This window comes from Haliotis rufescens, unplaced genomic scaffold (assembly GCF_023055435.1).
Source record: "Haliotis rufescens isolate VD_foot unplaced genomic scaffold, xgHalRufe1.0.p SCAF_2, whole genome shotgun sequence".
NCBI classification, from domain to species: domain Eukaryota; kingdom Metazoa; phylum Mollusca; class Gastropoda; order Lepetellida; family Haliotidae; genus Haliotis; species Haliotis rufescens.
Genome location: NW_025963890.1, coordinates 31,856,884 through 31,879,043, shown reverse-complemented (window position 1 = coordinate 31,879,043; position 22,160 = coordinate 31,856,884). Strand labels below are relative to the sequence as shown.

At 40.8% G+C, this 22,160-nt stretch overlaps 1 protein-coding gene across 1 annotated transcript; it reads right to left on the bottom strand.

The window, feature by feature from the left end:
* Window positions 1-2,482: 2,482 nt before the first annotated feature.
* On the bottom strand, window positions 2,483-3,903 carry LOC124127443 (MFS-type transporter clz9-like). Its single transcript, XM_046490838.2, has 2 exons — window positions 3,834-3,903; window positions 2,483-3,529 (listed from the first exon to the last, which is right to left on the bottom strand). Exons 1-2 carry the CDS (start codon window positions 3,855-3,857, stop codon window positions 2,483-2,485), a joined length of 1,071 nt encoding a protein of 356 aa, XP_046346794.2. The 5' UTR covers window positions 3,858-3,903.
* Window positions 3,904-22,160: the final 18,257 nt, after the last annotated feature.

Genomic DNA, 22,160 nt, shown 5'->3' with positions numbered 1-22,160 from the left:
CTTGCATTCGTTGCAGTGACAGTAGTTGTTTTTTGTAAAGATTTTCTTGGTTTAGCTGCTTGCTTTCTTTTTTTGGGTGCCGATTTCACAGTCTGGTGGGAAATAATTTTATTCAGAATGACGTCTTCGGTGATGGCCTTGCCCCTGACAACAGCGCTCAGAACGTTTCTCTTTTTAGTAGGCACAGCTTTCTTGAAAAGTGCAGTTGTCTTGTCTTTAAAGAATCCTGCTACATCATTGCCCTCAGTAGGTGAAGTGGCAACCTTGTCTCCAACTGGCACACGTGAATCAAAAACACCAGTTTCAGGATGCAGCAAAGGTTCAGTCGACTTACAAACTGTCGATGGCGCAAAGTTGATATTGGCGGTGGTAGACTTGTCAAATGGGTAGACTCCACATTTCCTGAAAGAGGATTGCAGATTTGTTGGTGTCAGTGACAGGTTATAAGCTCTACAGCCAAGTTCACAAACAGAATGTTTATCTACTGAACTTGAACAATTTCTCAAAATGAACACCATGCCGTTCATATGCAACAATCTCACACGTGCACAGAGAACGGCCATCAATAGTCTCAAAAACAACCCAGAAATCGTGATTAAAAAAGCCGATACGGGATCAGCAGTCGTTATTCTCAACACCACTGATTACATACAAGAGGCCATACGTCAACTCACTGACACAAACTTTTATCTCAAAATAGACCATGACCCCACCATGGAATTCGCCAAGGAGATCACACAACTTCTCACCAAAATCTTCACCAAAGAAGAGATCACTTACAAAAATATTCAATGGACTGTTACCTAAAGACCCCAAACCAGGCCGGTTCTACCTCCTGCCCAAAATACACAAAAACCTAACACCTGGCAAAGTACCGGGCCGCCAAATCATAAGCGGAAACGGCACCACAACTGAACTGATCAGCAGCTTCGTTGATGAACACATAAAAGAGTTCGTCAAACATTATCCTAGCTACATTAGGGACACCACCCACTTCATCCAAACCGTGGGCTCCATCTACCTACCACCCAATAGTGACATCATTCTGGTCACTATGGACGTCACATCCCTTTACACCAATATACTCAACACGGAAGGCCTCCGTGCAGTAGCTCAGGCCATTAGACGTTTCAAACCTGACTGGTCCATCAGCCCCACCAGCTTACTCTCTTTACTTAGACTTGTTCTATACAAAAACAATTTTGTTTTCAACAATAAACATTTTTACAAACCGGAGGAACAGCTATGGGTACCAAACTAGCCCCATCATACGCAAACATTTTCATGGGAGAATTAGAAGAAAAACTTCTAAAAAAACCCACTGATAGCCCCAACCTATACGTCAGATTCATAGACGATATTTTCCTCATTTGGACTTGGGGCTACACTAGGTTAGAATCTTTCATCAAAGAAATGAACCAATCACATCCCACAATCAAATTCACTGCCGAATTCTCTAGAGAAAAAGTAGCTTTCCTAGACATATGGGTCATATTCAACCAAGAAACCAATAAACTGGATTTTGACCTATATTGCAAACCCACAGATACACACTCCTATCTGCTATATACCTCCTGCCACCCGCGACACATTAAAGTCAAAGGACCGTACAGTCAATTCCTCCGACTCAAAAAGATCTGCAGCTCGCAATCACAATATGAGTTCCACAGCAACAATCTAGTAAAGTATTACCTCAAGAGAGGTTATCCCAAGAAAATTCTCTTGGACAATGAAACAAAAGCCAACGCTAAAGAGAGAACATCCCTCTTAACACAAAAACAGACACCCTCCAAAGACACTAAACCAGTGATCTTTATCACAGATTACAACCCCACTGCACTCAAGGTTAGCTCCATGATTAAAAAATCCTGGCACCTACTTCTAGGATCAGACACCTGCAAAGACACCTTCCGAGTCCCACACATCACGGCATACAGGAAAAACTGCACTCTCAGAGACATCCTCATGAGAGCGGCAATCACCCATCCGCCACTCAAACCACAAATCAGTGGCCGAACTGTGCCCAATTTAGATGATAGCTGTCACAAACAGGCATGCAAAATCTGCACAAATATGATATCGGTCAACACCTTCAATAGCCACACAACAGGAAAAAAATATAAATGCCATCCGCATTTCACTTGCAAAAGCAGAAACATAATCTACCTGCTTAACTGCACCAAATGTGGCAAACAATAAGTAGGTGAGACCAAACGACACTTCTGTATCAGACTCAAAGAACACTTTGCAGATATAAACCACCAAAGGGACAAACCTGTCGCTAAACACTTCAACTCCGTAGGACACTCAACCAGAGACCTACACTATCAAATCATACAACAGCTCAAAACAGACCCTGAGTCAGCTCAGAGCACGGCCAGGCGCCGGTCCATTGAACTTAAATGGATATTTGATCTCAAAACCATCCACCCGCAAGGCATGAACGATAAGATCTAATCCTGGAATTCCCTAACCCACTTACCTATACTGAACTTGTAGCATTACGCATATACGTATGACGGAGGTTGTTGTAAATTTTAGCAAAAGGTCCAAAGCAACCAACATCCATTGGCTGTAAAACATGGGACGTGTGTGCAGGCAGTACAAACAAAATAATGTGATGCTGACGTGCCCATTCAATGAGTGGAATAGATACGTGGGATCTATGACCATCGTACACAATAAGAAGTGGACTATCTGCAGACGCGGCGACAGCATGCTTCAGGAAATGCTGTGTCAGATAGTGCTGAAAAATCCCCGTGTTACAGTCGCTTACAGTGCCTGCTGCTCCAGGGGTACTTCCTGAAAGGAGTTCTTCCCGCATCCTCTTGCCCTTGAATACAAAATATGGTGGTATAGAACTACCAGATGCATTGCCGCAACCTATAACAGTTGTAGTACTTGATCTTGATGTTGTGACTGCAGCTGGAGTACTCTGACTCGATGTAAGAACTGATGGTGGGGCATGATGCTCCACAAGTCCCTTTTCATCAACATTATAAATGCGATGAGGGCATGTCTTCAGGTTGTACTTATCCATGATGTGCCAAAGCTCATTAAAATAATGAGTGATCGTCTCCTCTGAGGTAGCTTTTGCTCTCTGTATCTCAAGGGATCGTGGCTTCTTCACTGATAGATCAGGCCATCGCTTCATAAACCCATAGAACCACTGAAGTGATAGGGGTTGTTCATCGTTTGACTTCTTTCCAACATATATTGCTAGGTCTGTGGCAATAGTAGTAACTTCAGCCCTTGTATAGCCATACCCAAAATTTGCCATGGCTTCAATATGTGAAACAAGTCCCTGTTCTTCTTCCATGGACAATAGTGGTTCTCTACCAGTGGTACTACATTCAATAGAAACCTTCCCACTAATCCTGTCATGCAGTGTAGCAAATGGAACAGCAAAGGTAGTGGCAGCTTTCCTAATTGACATTCCATCTAAAACAGCATTATATGCCTTGTCTAGGGCTGCAGACAAATATTGCCTATATTGGCCTCTTCTGGTTGGTTCACCATTGGTCAAAACCTGTAAAAATAGAGCTTTATTTTATATATCACCAAAACTCCAGAGACAGAAGTTCTCAAAAAGCATAAAGTTTTCAATAAGAAATGACCCTAATTTGTTTCCATAGTTTTAAATTTTGGCGAGCACATCACATGTCTGATCACGTGACATTTACACCATGAAAGTAAACAAGCAGACGACAGGTGTGCCGTCGATTTACAACGTGCGCATTTATTACAATTGACATTTTATTTGAGCTGATCAAGTAACATTAGTGATTTCGGGTTAAAAAGTAGTTGTTTGCTGAATATGAGCTATTACTTACGTTTGGTAACTTGACACGAAGCATTTTCCGGTCCAAGCGAACGAAAGCGGTGTTGTCAGAAGATCAAAGCTGCAGGTACTGTAATTTCTCGTTACATATCGCGATAAATATCATTCAAAATGGCCGATCGAAGTTACATGTCGATCGAACTTGTGTGACTTGACGACACTTACCTCACTGGCCAAAGCAATGTCTTTTATGGCTTTGACCAGTCTAGGGGTAACTGATACACCAGATGAATTGGTCAAAAGGCTGTGTACAGTGGGATCAGATATCCCATTCACATGCACCTCTATACGTGTATTTGTATACGTATATTTGTATACGTGTATAATTATACATATGTGAGTTTTCTTGCTTTGTGAACGCATTTACTCGTGTGTCTATTTACACCAAGAGCAAGTTTGCCTCATGTTTGGAGCAGGTGCAAAAATATATGTAAATTTGTACAGTATGCATATGTTGCAACGTGAATGTTTATGCCACATCAGATGATGATCATATCTGTTGATTTGCCAACACCAAACAAACTGTCAACAGTTCTTTATTCTAAAGTTGGCGCTATTCACTATAAAGCAATACAAACTTTTACGCAGACATCCAAAGCTGGGTGGACAGTGTGTTCTTTGGGTCTCAGGCGTCAAAAAAATGGTCAACACATTTTGCTTCATGTGAAGATTTTTGTAAGGTAACATTTTATCATTTGACTTTGACTGGAAAAAAGCACATTTTTCATGTTGTAAGTCAACAGACTGATGAATATGTGTCTTACACCATTTACATACATTATTTACACACCTAATTAATATTCATGTCAATGCATAGTAAATGTACATATACACACTTTGATTTTCATTTTTTACTCTGATGACACCAACTATTATGGTCAATTACGGTCAAAATTCAGAATATCACAAATAATTGCATTTTGTACAAACTACTAAATGCTTTATTGCACGGATCCAAATTATGGGCTGATTATGGACCACATTAGGATTACCAACTATGGCATTTCAATGTTTCAGGATCAACTATGGGTAGACAGCGATTTTCTCCAGCTGTTTTCAGACGCAGCAGGTGGGGCTGGCTTTGGGGCCAACATGCAGGGCAAATGAGTGGCCAAACCAGTGGGTGCCACCAGTATTATATTCTGTTGGAGGCAAAGTATGTCTGTATCACTACCAACACTATTGCCGATGCTCTCTTGAGGTTTCAGCGCAAACGCTTCTGAGAGGCAGCACCATTCGCAGACCAGAACCCCACACCTTTCCCGTGCAACATATGGCTGATCTGAGGCAAGAAGCGGGTAGACTCCAACAACAATCTCTTTCTGCGAACACATGGTCCACTTACCAAACATGCATCAATGCCTTACACCAGTTCAGGTCCACACATCAGCTACAAAAGGTGTGGCCAGTCCCACTGGATCAGGTTGTAAACTTTATTGCTTATCCGTCAGTCACTCACAACTCCCCTAACACAGTCGAGACTTATATTGAGGCGCTGTCTTCACAGCACAAATTCCACAGGCCCGATTGTACAAACCATTTCCTGGTGGGCAAGCTATTAACAGGCTTACACAAATCAGCGGGCCAACCAGACAGCAGAAAACCCATCACTGCAGATCTGCTACAGGTAGTAACCAACAACCTGCCACACGTATGCTTGTCAGCATATGAAGCCAGACTGTTCAAGGCAGTCTACTGCACAGCCTTCTTGGGTTTCTTTTGGGTAAGTTAGCTGGTCCAAACTGGACCCTCCAAACCAGGTTGTTCCATCCACAATCTAAGTTTCTCTGGCAACCCCCTATAGCTGTCAATCCATCTCCCACACTCAAAGACTGATGTTACAATGTTATCTATACTAGGTAATCCCCTATGTCCCGTAGTTGCCAACAAGCACTGTCTGGAGGCGCGACCCCCCTGGCCCGCAACATGCATTTGTTCATTTCGACCATTCCCCCGTTACTAGGTACCAATTCCAGGCACTCCTTAAAAAGGCCTTAGCACACAGCAATATAAACACTGCTTGCTATTCTTCTCACTCCTTCCGCATTGGGGCAGCCACATCAGCAGCCATGAAAGGGGTGCCTGAACACCTCATACAGCAATATGGCAGGTGGAAGTCAGATTGTTACAATGCTTACATATGCTTACCAACAAATTTAATGCTACATATTCTAAATGTATTCATATTCTTAATGCTAAATATTCTAGTCAAGGTACCGTATATCGCAGTGTATAAAGCGACCCCATGTATAAGACGACCCCCCTGTACAAGCCTTCGAAATGGACCCAAAATCCTATGCTCCGTGTATAAAGCGACCTGGAATGAAGCACATCACAAGTGCACACACAAAGCTTATATTAGAAATAATAATATGTTTATCTTGCGTTGTTATTTCTACGATGATTGGTCGACATTTTGTGTTTACATGGTGTGACACCAAAATAGTGCCCATAAAATAAAATTCATTTATGAAGTAATAAGAACATATTTCAAGCTACGAGGCATTTATTAACGCATGCCCACTTTTCTTAATTTAATTAATTCACAACTTTGTTAATTATTTACATACATAAATCCATTCATCATTCAAAATGATACATAAAATAACAAAAGTATTTTCCAGGCTTATTTACAGTTTGCTTTAATTGGAACAGAACCGAATCACAGATCGGCCTCAGTGAAGCAATCAAATTCTGAGTCGGATTCTTCAGCACAGAGAATGTCCCAGGCTGTCGAATCTGTTTTGTCGTCGTAGTTATCATTTAGTTCATCCTTGAAATCATCTGGATGTCGGCGACTGTGTTTGTTGAGTTGGATCTCTCGCATTCAGCATTATCAAGATCCTCCTACAAACAATTATCCTCGGATCCCTCCATTGCATTGGCAATCCCACACTTTAGGAAACTTCGTTTTACCATGTCAGGTGGTATTTCCATCCATGCATTCATGACACATTCCACAACAACAGGTAGCGGGGCCTTTCTTTGTTTATTTGTTTTTGTGTATGTGTGGTCACCATTCACCATCCACGTAGTCCACACCCTTCTCACGTTGGCCTTGAAGGGTTTGTTTGGGGAGACGTCACAAGTGGTTGAAACAGGGAGGTGTGTCCACAGCCTGCCGTATTTTACTGTCCACCAACTTCTTCTCTGCTTCACACAAATGTGCACGAAACATGTCTCACACAAGCAGGGACTTGCAGCCTCTGTCAGCAACGGGTCTATTCATCCACACATTCTCTATCCACTTGTGTACTAGAGACTCGTCCATCCACCCTTTTCTTGTAGTGTGACGTACACGCCACTGGGGAACTTGTCTTTACGCATCGTTTTCCGCTTGAAAATCAGCATTGGGGTTAGCTTGGTTCCATCAGCCATGCAGGTTAACACCACATGTACAAACTGGCACCCTTGAAGTTCCCCTGGTTTTGATGGTCCTTGATCCAGGCATGTCGAAGTCAAGAGGAGTACCATCCAAACTGCCGATCTGGCTTAAATGGTAATCAACTTTCTGCCTCTCACGGATGACAAACTGGTGAAAAAACTCCACTTTAGTTTCAACTTCAGCAGGAAGTTTCTGGGCAATGAGGGTTTTCCGCCTCAGTTCGAGGTTGTGTCGCCTTAAGAATCGCAAACACCAGTACTTACTTCACTTCTTAATGTTCACAGTTTGGATGGTGAGCTTCAGCTACATGGCCAGGGCACCGCAGTACTTGCTTCTGAGGGGCACCAGTCCGGACCAACCGAGGATGCCATGGCTGGTGCGAGGGGGAATGAGGTGGAAGGATCATTACATCATCATCAATGCTGCACAGGCGCTACTGGCATGATGCCAGGGATCCAGTAAAGATCGAGGGGATGCAGAAGAACTTTAACTGCAGGCTAGCCAAGTGTGTCAAAGAGCTTCGCAGAACAATAGTGCCACATCCCAAGATCCTGGCATCAGACAGGACATGGTACCCCTGGGAGGGCATCCATCTCAGCGATAAAAGACTGTATGTTTATTGCATGCCCTGGCACTTGTTTTACACTAATGGAAGGATGGTATCTCCAAAGGTCAGTGTTTCTTTTCACTACATAGGCAAGCTCGGCAACAATGCTATCTCTGCGTATCGTGTGGCCGTGGGTGTGGGGTAGCACTTTGGTGTTTTGTGGCGGGGTTCTTGTGAGCTACCCTGCTAAGCAACAAATAAACTTGTTTCCAAATTAATACTAGCGCTGAATGGTACCTGCTTTTCTGCGGGAACCTTTCCGGGGTTACCTGCTTCTCAGTGGGAACCTGGTCTTTCCCGACTTTTCAGCTGCGGAATCGTGAAAATAGCTTATGTTGCCACATATATTGGACCGTCGGTGGTAGCTTACATTTGGGCCGGCAGTGGTAGTTGCTACAATGGTTTAACTAATTGGGACAGGCAGCGGTAGTCGCTTTGGCCGGCTATCTAGGGCCGGGCAGCGGTAGCTGACTTAGGCCAGCAGCAGTAGCTGCTTTTGGCAGCATGGTAGTTTCCAAGCAATGGTAGTGTTTAATTATGCAACCGTGGGGGCCGAGTAGTGGTAGCTGCTATTTGCAGTTGGGGACGCTAATGCTAGTACCTGCACACCCTCGGCCATTTAATCCAATCTCATCTCATGAGATGGTGGCCCATGCTTCTCCTTTGGCATATCACATGATAAAGGAATATCTATGTTAGACCCCTCTACTAACTACACCTATTCCAAATTTCAATACATTTTGAATAAAGATGAATATAAACCTTCTCTATATAGTCCTGTTATCAGGTTATACTTTCTGTACAGACCTGTAGACAGTCATGACTAGGACACAAACCAAAATATTTAACAATCCACTTTCACTCACCTTTCTCAACATCAGATTTCAACTTGGTGGTGTGATCTGCCTCTTCACTTTCAGACACTCTATCATGGCTCTTGCTGAAAGACATGAAGCTGCAAGGATATAGTTAACACATGCAAAAGAGTCAATTTAAGAGATAAACAATGAGTGGGAGTTGTTTATTGTATGATAAACAATGACCACAAGTTGTTTATTTCTTGTATGAGACATCAACATTATATATATCAACTTTAAAGGGGCACTGATCTAAAGCAATTCCCCGGGACTGGTTGTTGCCTTTGTTATTGTTTTTTCCTGTGATTACCCGGATGATAGAGCAGAAACCTAGACTAGTTGTGCTGTCCTGTGCTGCGCAATTCGTAATTTTGATAAGTCACTTGCTTGGTAATTGTGCGATTTCCGTTAACATTATTTTGACTTGCAACACAAAGTAAATATTTCTCCTGAGCATTGCTTATTTTATCGTGTTAATATTTTTACAGTCAATATGTGGAAAATTTTCACCTAGGACTGAAAAATATGTCCATCTATATTATTATGACAACAAATTCAAAACATGTTTATGTTTAATATGATCACCAAGGGACTGCAAATTTTACGATGAAAAGTACATTTCTGTATTGTTTGGCTTCTAATCCTACATAATAATCTATTATGATGCTTTTAGGCCCTTTTGATCGTCTTAATCAATTTTAGTCAATCTGTTAAAGAAATGGACAGATTTTTCAGTAAAAATGACTGAAATATTTACACATTTTATAAATTACCTGAGAGAATCACATTTTACAAACTGACTGTAATATATGAGTGAGTGAGTGAGTGAGTGAGTTAATGCTTTATGTCACATTGGCAATATTTCAGCCATACACTGTAATATATACACGCTTACAAAGGAAAAGACTTGTGAAAACAACGTATATCGCGCATCGAAGAAGTTCCCAACCAAGACGTAGAGGAACAAGAATGAATCTGTCCAATGCTACAACAAATGAAGGAAAATGCAAATATCATAATTACAACCTACCAAATTTATGTGTATAATTTTAGGCAGCTTCCTTGTTTGAGGAATGTATCCGTGAATATCCACACAAAGGAACAATATCCCACACGTCTGCAGCTGTACAAAGAAACTTATTCGATGTCACGTGTCTCTATAACAATCAACTATTTTAAAATATATATATATCGTTTCGGGATATTATAACCCATGTTCATTTCTCAACTGATCACTTTGATTGTTTCAGGTGTTTCACATAGGTGTTAAATCTCAAAGGTCGGCTGAGAAAGCCCACGTGACAACTATTTTCATAACGTCCACGGTTCCTAAAAACTCCACTGAGTTAGATAACAATAAGCAATCAATCAACGTATTATCGGTTAACCCTTTGAACAAAGTATGTTGTTTTTACATCGGCACTTCACGCAAGGATATGAGTGTATTCCCTTTGTTTTAGTAAACCTAGACATGTAAACACTCAATTTTGACATATCCACAGTGCAAGATAACAGTGATTAATCAATCAATGTATTTTCTGTTAATCCTTTGATGACTAGGAACGATCCGTTGATTTACAAAAAATGTAAATATATATTACCAAAAAAGTAAATCAACTGAACATTCATCTCTTGCTGGACTACCATGTGCATATTACATAACACACATTTCACCTCACTTCAAACCTGTATTTAGATAATAATTACCCCAGACACAATAAATGCCAAATGGGAACCTTTGTCCGGTATTCTGAGTATTGCTACCACTAATTATACCTGTAATAAATTCATTAACTGTGCATCAAGTGAATGACGACAAATACACAAGTGTAGGGTTATACCAGAAAACGTGGATGACCATAAGGGAGTAGTAATCGTATTATCGACGCAATCCGAAATCCGAAAATGCTTTCACTGCATGGATACTTTTTTATTATTAAACTATAACAATCAGGGGTATTTAAAAAAACCGACATCCGATGACCTCCTCCCTCAATAGAAGTCCATATAATGCACAGGGGGGTACTTCACATATTGTCTCACAATCCTCATGTCGATTGCCTGCACCTTTTCTCCCAAAACCAATTGTCATATCTCTCGCACTCTTTTGCGTATATCTACAATGCCCAGCTACATCTACCAGGAACAACTCACCAGACACCTCCCTCTAAAAAATAACGTTGTCCAATTTACGGCATCAAGTTGCGAGCGCATGTTGGGATCTCCAGAAATGACGTCATGATAGAACAATGCTGAACAGAAGGATGACAAATCATTCAGAAACATTCGCGCGAACGCACCACTTGTTAAAGTGTGGTGTTCTGGATAGCACGTGGCGCACGGGCTGCATGCCCAAATGTGTGCGGCGGGGAACTCTGTCCCTAGCCTTGTCACTTTTCCAGTCATGCTTGGTAGAGAGCAGCCATGTTGGCGGTGGCTGCCTCTGACAGTGTCAAATCAGGACACAATGGTCGTAATTGTAAAGTCAAATGAGGACTTTAATAAAACCAAATAAGGGTTTTTTCGTAGTCAAATAAGGACTGAAATATAGTCAAAAAAGGACTGAAATATAGTCAAATAAGGACTAAAACATTGTCAAATAAGGACAAATCGTGGTAAATAGTTATTTTAGAAATTGTTTCTGAAATCATGGGTTAATTCAAATATGGTATAAATTTGAGTTTTAGTTATTAAACAGACATTAACTTTAAGTTTTGTTGAGTTATAATTTAAGACTTCCACTGCGTATCAAAATGGTAGCAGAGCGTGGTTACCATACCAATAGTTGATCACACATGTTGATGTGATTTGAACAGACAGTTTAGTTTCATTGTACATAGTTTCGATATAGCATAGTCAACTGGAAATTGGTTGTATGATAAAGCACAAGTGGTAATTTGTAGTGTTTATCCAACAACCGTTACCATGGTAATTATACACTGTATGTTTGCCCGTGTACATTAGCGTTGGGTATTATGTTCAATTTTTATCAGAAAACTTGATCACGTGTTAGCTTACAAACATGTCCTATACTAGTGTAATCTCTCCCATAAAGGGGAAAATGGACAAAACAGAGCTTACACTTGATACAATTGCAGACATACCTCTGCCTGAGTCTGATGGTAATTCAAACAAAATAGATTTTGAATCTACAATGAACTCTCTGAAGAGGCAAAAAATGATAGTTAAATCAGCTTTCACAAAATCAAAAAATGCTTTGGAGAAGCTAGTTGATCAAGGAGATATTCCATCACGAATGGAAGTTTGGGAAGCTATAGACAAATTAAACAGTTGCCAGCTAAAGGCTTTAGAAGTTATTGTGAACCTGTCAGAACTGTTTGAAGCTGTTGGTGATAAAATCAATATGGTCAAGGTCACACAGGAAGGTGAATTATTAGAAGAGGTACGTACTAAAGCTCAAGACGAAGCACAGGACTATCTCAGAAATAGGTCTGATGCTATTTCCAAATATTGTCTATCACATATGTTTAATTCTGAAAAGAAGGTAGAAGTGAAAGATGTTCCTGTAAAAAATGCTTCTTGTCATACGAAATCAGTCGATGGGCAATCAGGTTATCAAGTAGAACCACATCATTAACCAGTTCAGATTGTGAGGCAGCATTCAGATAGTTGTTACAATCGTAGGGCACCTACACTTTCACACAGTTATGATATTGGTAAAGACATGTGGAAACAGTTGAAGCTTGTGTCCATCCCTGCCTTACTGGAGATGTCAAATCATATGAAGCCTGGAAGGCTGTATTTATTGCTTGTATAGACAAAGCACCTGCCACACCAGAATATAAGCTGCTTCAGTTGCGCCAGTATGTTAGTGGTGATGCAATGAAGGTCATTCAAGACTTAGGTCACAGCGCAGCAGCCTATGGTGTAGCTCTTGAGAGACTGGAACGTAAATTTGGAGGAGTGAGACGTCATATTGCTCTCCAATTGGAAGATATTTTATCCTTCAAGCCAGTGCGACCTGGTAATGCAAAGGACTTTGAACGGTTTGCTGATATGCTGGATGTTGTGGTTGTAAACCTAAGGGAGTCTGATAGGTTAGAAGAGTTAGGCAATGGATCTTTGTATGTACAGATCCTGAAGAAAAAGAGGGAAGCCATGATCAGTCAATACCAAAGATGGATATTTGAAACTCAACGACAGGAGTCAGTTGAAGCATTGCGTGAATGGGTTTTAATGGAAGCAGAATTCCAGATCATTGCTTCAGAAACCATCAATGGGTTAGCTGTTAAAGGAAAGACAATATACCATAAAGGTCCAAACAAATCTGGGTCTTTCTTTGGTAACAAACAGACTGAAAGAGATCACAGATGTCAGTTGTGTCACACGGACAACCATGACATTGTGACATGTAGGAAGTTTAAATCAATGACAGTTCCCAGGAGATGGGAAACTGTCAAGCAGTTAAACCTTTGCTTCCGTTGTTTTGATTTCAGTCACTATGGCAGAACCTGTAGACGCAACACCAAGTGTGGTATTGATAACTGTCCTGCATTACATAATCAGTTACTTCATTCAAAAAGAAGTGTAGCTTATAGTAACAGTGACAATACTCAAACATCACTGCAATTTGAAACGAGTTCAGAACATGAAGTTCCAAAGGTCACAACAATGTCGTCCACAAAATCTGATAAGTCTACGCTCCTTTCACTTCGGACTGTACCTGTTGTTATTAAACATGGACCAAACAGAATTGTTGTAAATGCATTGTTGGACGATGCAAGTACACAAACCTACATTAATGAAGATGTAGCTTCACAGTTGGGGGGCGGTCGGGTAGCCTAGTGGTTAAAGCGTTCGCTCGTCACGCCGAAGACCCGGGTTCGATTCCCGACGTGGGTACAATGTGTGAAGCCCATTTCTGGTGTCCCCCGCCGTGATATTGCTGGAATATTGCTAAAAGCGGCGTAAAACCAAACTCACTCACTCACTCACTCACAGTTGGGGTTAGTAGGTAAAAGGCAAGATGTCTCTGTCAATGTCCTAAATGGACAAAGTGAGAAATTTCAGACCACAGCTGTTCGATTTGGTCTTGAAAGTATGGATGGGTCAGTGGATGTGACAATGTCTGCATTAACTACTACTCGTGTCACGGGTCAAATGCAAGTTGTCAATTGGCAAAAACATTGCAAGCAGTGGTCACATTTGCAACATATTCAGTTCCCAAAGGTGAAAGCCCCTCACATTGTAGATTTACTCATTGGAATGGATTACCTGGAATTACATCGATCTTATGAGGATGTTCCAGGTTGTGATGGAGAACCAATAGCCAGACTCACTCCTCTTGGGTGGACATGTGTTGGATGTATTTCTGGAGATTCAGGACATAAGAGATCTTATAGCACTTACTTCTCAAATGACAAAGAGCTTGAACTAAACTATATGCTTCACAAGTTTTGGGAAGTAGAAGAGTTTCAGTCATCAGAACCAGTCTTGACAAAGCAAGATGAATCGATTGTTGAGTTTGTGCAACAATCTGTCACTTATGACAATGGACAATACCAGATAGGTATACCTTGGAAGGCAGATTTCAAGTGTCTTCCTGACAATTACAACATGGCCTATAAACGCCTCTGTAATACAGAGAAGAAGTTGTCAAAAGACAAAGCTGTAGCTGAAGCTTATGATCAGACTATTTCAGACTACCTTGCAAAGGGTTATATTCAGATTGTAACTGCAAATGAAGATACCTCTTGCAGTCAGTGGCTCTTACCACACTGTCCTGTAGTACGGCCAGATAGAAGTACAACCAAAGTCAGGGTTGTTTTTGATGCTTCAGCGAAATGTCAGGGTATATCATTCAATGATATCATACACCAGGGACCAAAACTTCAGGGTGATTTGTTTGAGATACTTCTTCGATTCCGCAAATACAAAATAGCTTTTGTTTGTGACATTGCTGAAATGTATTTACAAATAGGAATTCCATCCAATGACCGTTCATACTTTAGGTTCTTGTGGAGATCATTAAAACAATCAGAAATACCACAGATATATGAATTCCAGAGAGTGGTCTTTGGCATGAATGCTTCTCCTTTTCTGGCACAATACATTTCTAGGGAAAATGCAAGGAGGTTTGAGCATCTCTTCCCAAAAGCTGCATACACTGTTTGTAAATCCACGTACATGGACGATGGTATGGATTCTGTTCCAGAAGTGGATGATGGTATCGAATTGTACAAACAACTTACAGCCTTGTGGGGAAAAGCGGGAATGCGATCCAGAAAATGGTTATCAAATTCTCCAGAGGTCCTCAGACACATACCAGTTGAAGATAGAGCATCCGAGGTCAACTTGACACAGGATGAGTTACCGTCAGCAAAAACACTAGGTCTTGTCTGGCTAGCTCAAGATGATGATTTCTGTTTTCACAGTCCTAGGGTGGGAGAGAACTTGATACTTACCAAGAGAGGGTTTCTTAGAGAGATAGCAAAATTGTTTGATCCCCTTGGTTTTCTTGCTCCATTTCACATCAGGGGAAAAAATTACAATGCAGAAACTGTGGTTGTCAGGTATGGACTGGGATGAAGTGGTTGAACATGATCTCAAAAAGGAAGCATCACAATGGCTCACAGAGAGAAGTCAGTTAGATGGATTACGGTTTCCCAGGTGTTTGAACCTTGATGACAGAACAACAAAACTACATGTATTTGTTGATGCATCTGAGGATGCATGTGGTGCAGTCTTATATTCTGTCAATACTAATGAAAACAGTGACAATTCCAGCCAGCTGGTAGCAGCTAAAAGTCAGGTTGCTCCTTTGAAGTGTGTAACCATCCCTCGACTTGAGTTAATGGCAGCTGTGTTAGGAGTTCGGTTGATGTTGGCTGTTTCGCATGCCCTTGAAATTAGTATTTCCACTTCAGTACTATGGACTGATAGTCTTAATGTGCTGTGTTGGATCACAGCCGTTATTTCAAGTCATTTGTAGCCAACCGTATTGCCTTCATACAGGAGCATACTGATACCTCTCACTGGAAGCATGTTCCATCAGAACTAAATGCTGCAGATATTATCACCAGAGGAACATCAGTTCAGAAATTGTCCACTGCATCTTGGAAATATGGACCAGAATTTCTGCAGTGTGATAAAAGCAAATGGCCTGAACAAACTGTGAATTTCAGGACATCGCATGAATCTGAAATGAAAAAGAAAGATACAAAACAATCTGTATCCCTAGTCACATTTGCTGATTCAGTTTGGTTACTGGAACCTTCAAGATTTTCCAACTGGAAAAGGCTTACACACAGTACAGCATGGGTGTACAGATTTCTCAACAATGCTTCTGTTAAATCAGATGACAGACAGCTGGGTTGCTTAACCACAGAAGAAATTGCTGATGCTGAAAAGCACATCATTTGTAATGCACAAAAAGATGCATTCTCAAAAGATTATTTGGCGATAGCAAATGGAAAGCATGTTTCCAAAGGTAGCAAACTCATTAATCTTCATCCTGTTGTGGATGATGATGGTCTCCTTAGGTCTGGTGGCAGACTCAAACATGCAGATTATTTGCCTTTCCACACAAAATTACAAATTATTCTGCCTAGAAAACACTGGGTAACGAAGCTGATTGTTAAGAAGCATCATGAAGATGGCAATCATGTTCTTGGAACAAACCAAGTGCTTGCTGTTTTATCCTCTCGTTTTTGGATAATTGCCGGTCGTGAAGAGATTCGTGAATGGGAACGAGAGTGTTCACATTGTCGTCGACAAAAGGCAAAGCCAGCAGCTCAAATAATGGCGCCACTTCCAAAGATTCATTTGAGGTACTCTCTTAGAGCTTTTGAGCAGGCAGGTGTTGACTATCACTGGGCCATTTCTAACGATTCAGGGACGTGGAAAATCCAGACAAAAACGTTATTTGTGCCTCTTCACTTGCTTAGCAACCCGAGCAGTACATTTGGAGATGTCATATGCTCCAGACAGTGATTTGTTTCTTAATGCATTCTATAGAATGGCGAGTAGACGAGGGCTACCCAAGGAAATCCTATCGGATAATGGCACTAATTTTGTTGGAGCTACAAATGAGCTGAAACAACTTGTTGCTAAACTAGATACAGATACTGTGAAGTCATCTCTGGCGAACAGAGGTGTGATCTGGAAATTTAATCCTCCTCATGCTCCAAACTTTGGTGGAGTTTTTGAATCAATGGTCCGGGCTGCGAAGCGAGCAATATATGCCATTCTTGGATCTGGAGATATAACAGATGAAGAATTGATGACATCATTTGTTGGTGCTGAAGGACTTATAAATTCTCGCCCTTTGACATATCAAAGTGCTCACCAAAATGATGAAGTGCCTTTGACGCCAAACCATTTTCTACATGGTCAAATGGGTGGAATCTTTGCTCCAGATTCTGTAGATGTTACTCCTTTTAATCCAAGAAGAAGATGGCGAAGAGTACAGGAACTTGTACGTCATGTCTGGAAACGCTGGATGAAGGAATGGTTGCCTTCACTTCAGACAAGAAAGAAATGGTTTTCACCCAGCCGGGATCTACAAGTTGATGACGTGGTTATCATCATATCACCAGAAGCACCTCGGGGAAGTTGGAAACTTGGGATCATCACGAGGACATATCCAGGCACAGATGGTCATGTGAGATTGTGGACATTAAAACAGACAAAACTATAATAACAAGACCAGTCACAAAAGTTTGTCCTCTGGAACGGACACAAGGCGACAGACGGGAACAAAAGACAGAAAAGGATGAAGAGGATGGGACGAACAGAAAAGAATGAAACAAGAAGGACAGATGAACAATACAGAGGACTGAACAGAAGAGGATGAAGAAATCAAAAGAAAACGGATATAGAAGAGGAACAAGGACACACATGAGTGAAAAGGACATATTCTGATTACTGACATTTACAGGAAAATGTTTGTGTTTTTGAAGGACTTCAGATAACATTTGTGATCGTGCGATGAAAAAGTGTTTCTTTTTCAGGATGAACTTTAATTGAACTTTGAATTGTTTATTTTTCCGAAAATTGAACATTATATCGTGTGAAATTTCAATGTTTATTGCTTGAAAATTGTGTTATGATGATCATTGTAGAATTATGATAGACATTGGACTATCATAGTGGGGGGAAATGAACAGAAGGATGACAAATCATTCAGAAACATTCGCGCGAACGCACCACTTGTTAAAGTGTGGTGTTCTGGACAGCACGTGGCGCACGGGCTGCATGCGCAAATGTGTGCGGCGGGGAACTCTGTCCCTAGCCTTGTCACTTTTCCAGTCATGCTTGGTAGAGAGCAGCCATGTTGGCGGTGGCTGCCTCTGACAGTGTCAAATCAGGACAGAATGGTCGTAATTGTAAAGTCAAATGAGGACTTTAATAAAACCAAATAAAGGTTTTTTCGTAGTCAAATAAGGACTGAAATATAGTCAAATAAGGGCTGAAATATAGTCAAATAAGGACTAAAACATTGTCAAATAAGGACAAATCGTGGTAAATAGTTATTTTAGAAATTGTTTCTGAAATCGTGGGTTAATTCAAATATGGTATAAATTTGAGTTTTAGTTATTAAACAGACATTAACTTTAAGTTTTGTTGAGTTATAATGTAAGACTTCCACTGCGTATCAAATGCTTTATTGTGAAATACACCACACTTTGGTCTTTATTGTTCTTTGCAATTTATTGTGTAGCTTTCTTATATTTCCTGGGGGCATGGGTGGCCCTGTCGTATAAGGCGCTGCGATTCGCTGTGCAGAGTTCCGTCCCTTGGGCACACCAGAAACCTGTTATTGTGGGTTCGAATCCTGGTTTACCCCGATTATGTTTCCTGGTTTGTCAGCACCATACCTGTGCTCATGGGTTTCACAGAAGTGGTAAACGTCTGAGACCTGCATCACTTGGGGCTTTTCTCCCCCATTAAGCTGACACGCCGCGATATAACTGGAATACTGTTAAAAGTGGTGTTAACCCCAACTCACTCACTCTTATTTTTCCTCTTATAGTACCTCTTGCCTACTTATCTAATACTTAGAGATCTCATGGCGATGTCAAAATATCTCTTATTTCATATTAAAAATATGTACTGAAGGCCAACAAACCTATTCTACTACAGAGGCAGCTTGTAAGGAAATGTGTTGAATTAACAACCAAATACTAGTATTAACTATATATTAAGGATACAATGTAATCAGTTCTATGTGCAGGGATGTTTGTTCCTTATATCATATTAGATCATGCACAAGAGCAAACAACAATAAGCAAAAGAAATAACAGTGTTCTGTTGTGTAACATATGTTTATGAAGGTGCCAATAATTGGGCATCCAAATAACCATTGTGTTCTGGAACCTCATAACATGAGCAATGTCATGGAAGCTCGCACATTGGAGTTTGACAAGGCATTAGGAAAGATTTACAATTTGAAATGCAATTATGTTCTAGATAATCTTAAATCATCAGAATCAGCTAGACATAATAAGATTATAGATGACTTTTGGAAAATATTGTAGTGATCTTTTTTGCCTTTTAGGGTTGGGGGAAGAGTATATCATAGTGGTATTACAGTCCTGAGCATTTTCAGTTAAAGTATATTTCAGTTTTGAATTACAGATCTTAATTAAGGGCAGTTTTAGAACAAGAGTCATCAGAATATGACGAATACCCCAGTTCCCCACAAATTCAACAGAACAAATCATCAGACTGTTACTTTAAATCCAACTTGATGAGAGGATTTATATCTAATCTGTCTGTCCTTATATATCTTATCTGAATGTCCTTTGTATTTCCATGTCAGGTACACACCACTATGAGTCAAAATCAAACTTGTTGCCATGGAAACGGAAAAAAATATATAAATTCTACAAATTCCTTAATAGCAAAAGGCACCAGTTGACAACCTGGTATTTGTGTGTGCACAGTTTCAAGAAAGTGTACCTATTAGTTTTAGAGATAGGGTTGGGACAATCACACCTTTATGAACAGAGACAAAGTCAAACTTTGACAGATGGATGGACAGACAGATGAGGTGTCGACTCTGTCCCCCGCATTATATGCCAGGGGGATAACAAAAGTAGTGTCACCTGATAAGGTAGGTTGATTTAAATAAATTAATTTATGATAGTGTTTATTCATGTATAATAAATTATTTTCAGGAATGCCTAATTGTAATGTGGGAGTATGACAGGAGTGTGTTTTGAGTCTTAACTCATCTATTTCTGCTACTGTTTGCAGATGATGAGATTCTTATCTCTGATGCTGTTATAGGTCTACAAAGGTGATTATTTGTTTTACAATACTTTGGAGAATACCAGTTATGTGTCAACATGGATAAAACCAAAGTTGTTGCTTTTAAAAAGGAGAAATTCTTTCAAGAAGTGATAAGTTGTATTTTGAAGACAATCTTATTGAATGTGTTGCTTCTTATTTGCAGGCTTAGTATTCTTATCATGGAATTAACACCTCATGAGTGGCTCACTGAAACTGAAAAAGGCATGATTTGATATTATCAAAATTAAGACCCCTTTCCATATGATGTTTTGTTCAGAGTATTTAATAGTTAGTTGAGTCTTAATGCTGCTTTGGACAGTATTCCAGTTATAAGACAGCATGTCAGTGTTGCAGGCCTGAAGTGATTCAGGTCTCCCCACTTTGGTTAAACCCATGAGCTTGGGTATGGTACAAACAAACATAGAAACATGAATACCTCCAATCTCTCTCCGACCACTTAAATTAATGTGCAATCAGCCCAGGCATGCAGGCTACTAACTCTGGTAATTTACAAAAAAGAATTCTTCAACTTTTAGAGCAATCAGCGCCTGGCTCTACCACTGCAAACCAATTGGAAAGGCTTGGTGGGGAAATGGGAGCGACTGCTTCCTGATGTAATAGATGTAGTATTCTTAGAATTATACACAATGATAACTATGTTTGATAACTCCTTTAAATACGGGGGCACGGGTGGCCCAGTCGTCTAAGGCGCCGCAATTCGCTGTGCAGAGTTGCGTCCGTTGGGCACGCCAGAAACCTATGATCCCGGTTCACCCCGATTATGTTTCTAGGTTTGTCAGCACCATACCCGTGCTCGTGGATTTCACCGAAGTGGTAAACGTCTGAGGCCGGCATCACTTCGGGCTTTCCTCCCACATTAAGCTGACACGCCGTGATATAACTGGAATACTGTTAAAAGCGGCGTAAAACCCAACTCAATCACTCACTCCTTTAAATACCCTACCAGAATACACTGAAGGACTGGTGGGATATGGCACACTGTATTCCAAGATACTTTGAATACTTTGATATTTGGCAGCTTCATGACATCACTTCCGGTCCCATGATGTCACCTCTGGTTCTTGCAATGTAAGTTCCAGTTGTGATTACATCACTTCTGTTTCTGTGAGTGATCTCCATCCGGTTGCATTGACGCCACTTCCAGTAACCTGACGCCACTTCCTTCGATGACATCACTTCCTGTTACTTTGATGTTACATTCTATGTCTAATCTGTTGTTATACTCCCGTAGAAACATCAATCACCTTGAGATATTAATACGAAAACCAGTGTTAATCAGGTAGCCTAGTGGTTAAAGCGTTCGCTCGTCACGCCAAAGACCCAGGTTCAATTTCCAACATGGGTATAATGTGTTAAGCCCATTTCTGGTGTCCCCCGTGATATTGCTTGAATATTGCTAAAAGCAGCGTAAAACAATACTAACTCACTCGCCTGTTAACCTAGATCTGTCCCATCAAAGGCAGAGATGGTCAACTTACCTTGTTAGGTGTCAAATGCTGCATTTCTCTGACCCACTTTTTCACCAGTTATTTCCCCCAACCGCATCATACCAAAATACGTTAAAATATGGTACTTGTTGTTATCCTGTCTAGCCCTCGGCATTAAGGGGATAAAACAAGTACTGGTCAGTTTGGAGTCAGTATACTGTGTCTGAGTGGGGTATTCATGTTTAAGTGGGGCATGGTTTCTCAATGGGCTAGCACTAGAAAATCGCCATATGAATGCAAAAATCTTGAATGTTAAAGTTTAAACCCCATTTCACCTCACCTTTCCCAGGAGAAAATGGGCGAACGGTTACTGTCATTCCAGCAGAGTGATCCTACTCTAATCTGGTGCATGAGTGGGTGAGGAGAAGTCAATGGCACTAAGGTCAGACACTTCAGCCACTGTTACTATAAAAAGCAAAAAGGCAGTCTTCAGTTGCCTTAAGCATAGGCTCATATCATGATTCCATAAGAGCAGACAGATAAACAGACAAATTCCACTTGGGGAAGCACGAGGCACTTTGACATCTTCCAGTTGAAATGACTTCTATTTAGAACTGGATGGGTGCTGATGGTCCGCCCATCATACTGTGGGACCAGTGCTAAGGCTGATTGGTAACCCTCAATAGTGCCATGTCTGAATTTTTGCTCCATGTGTAGATTTAGATAAAAATTTGCTACTATGGGAATAGTTACTTCCATGTGCTAC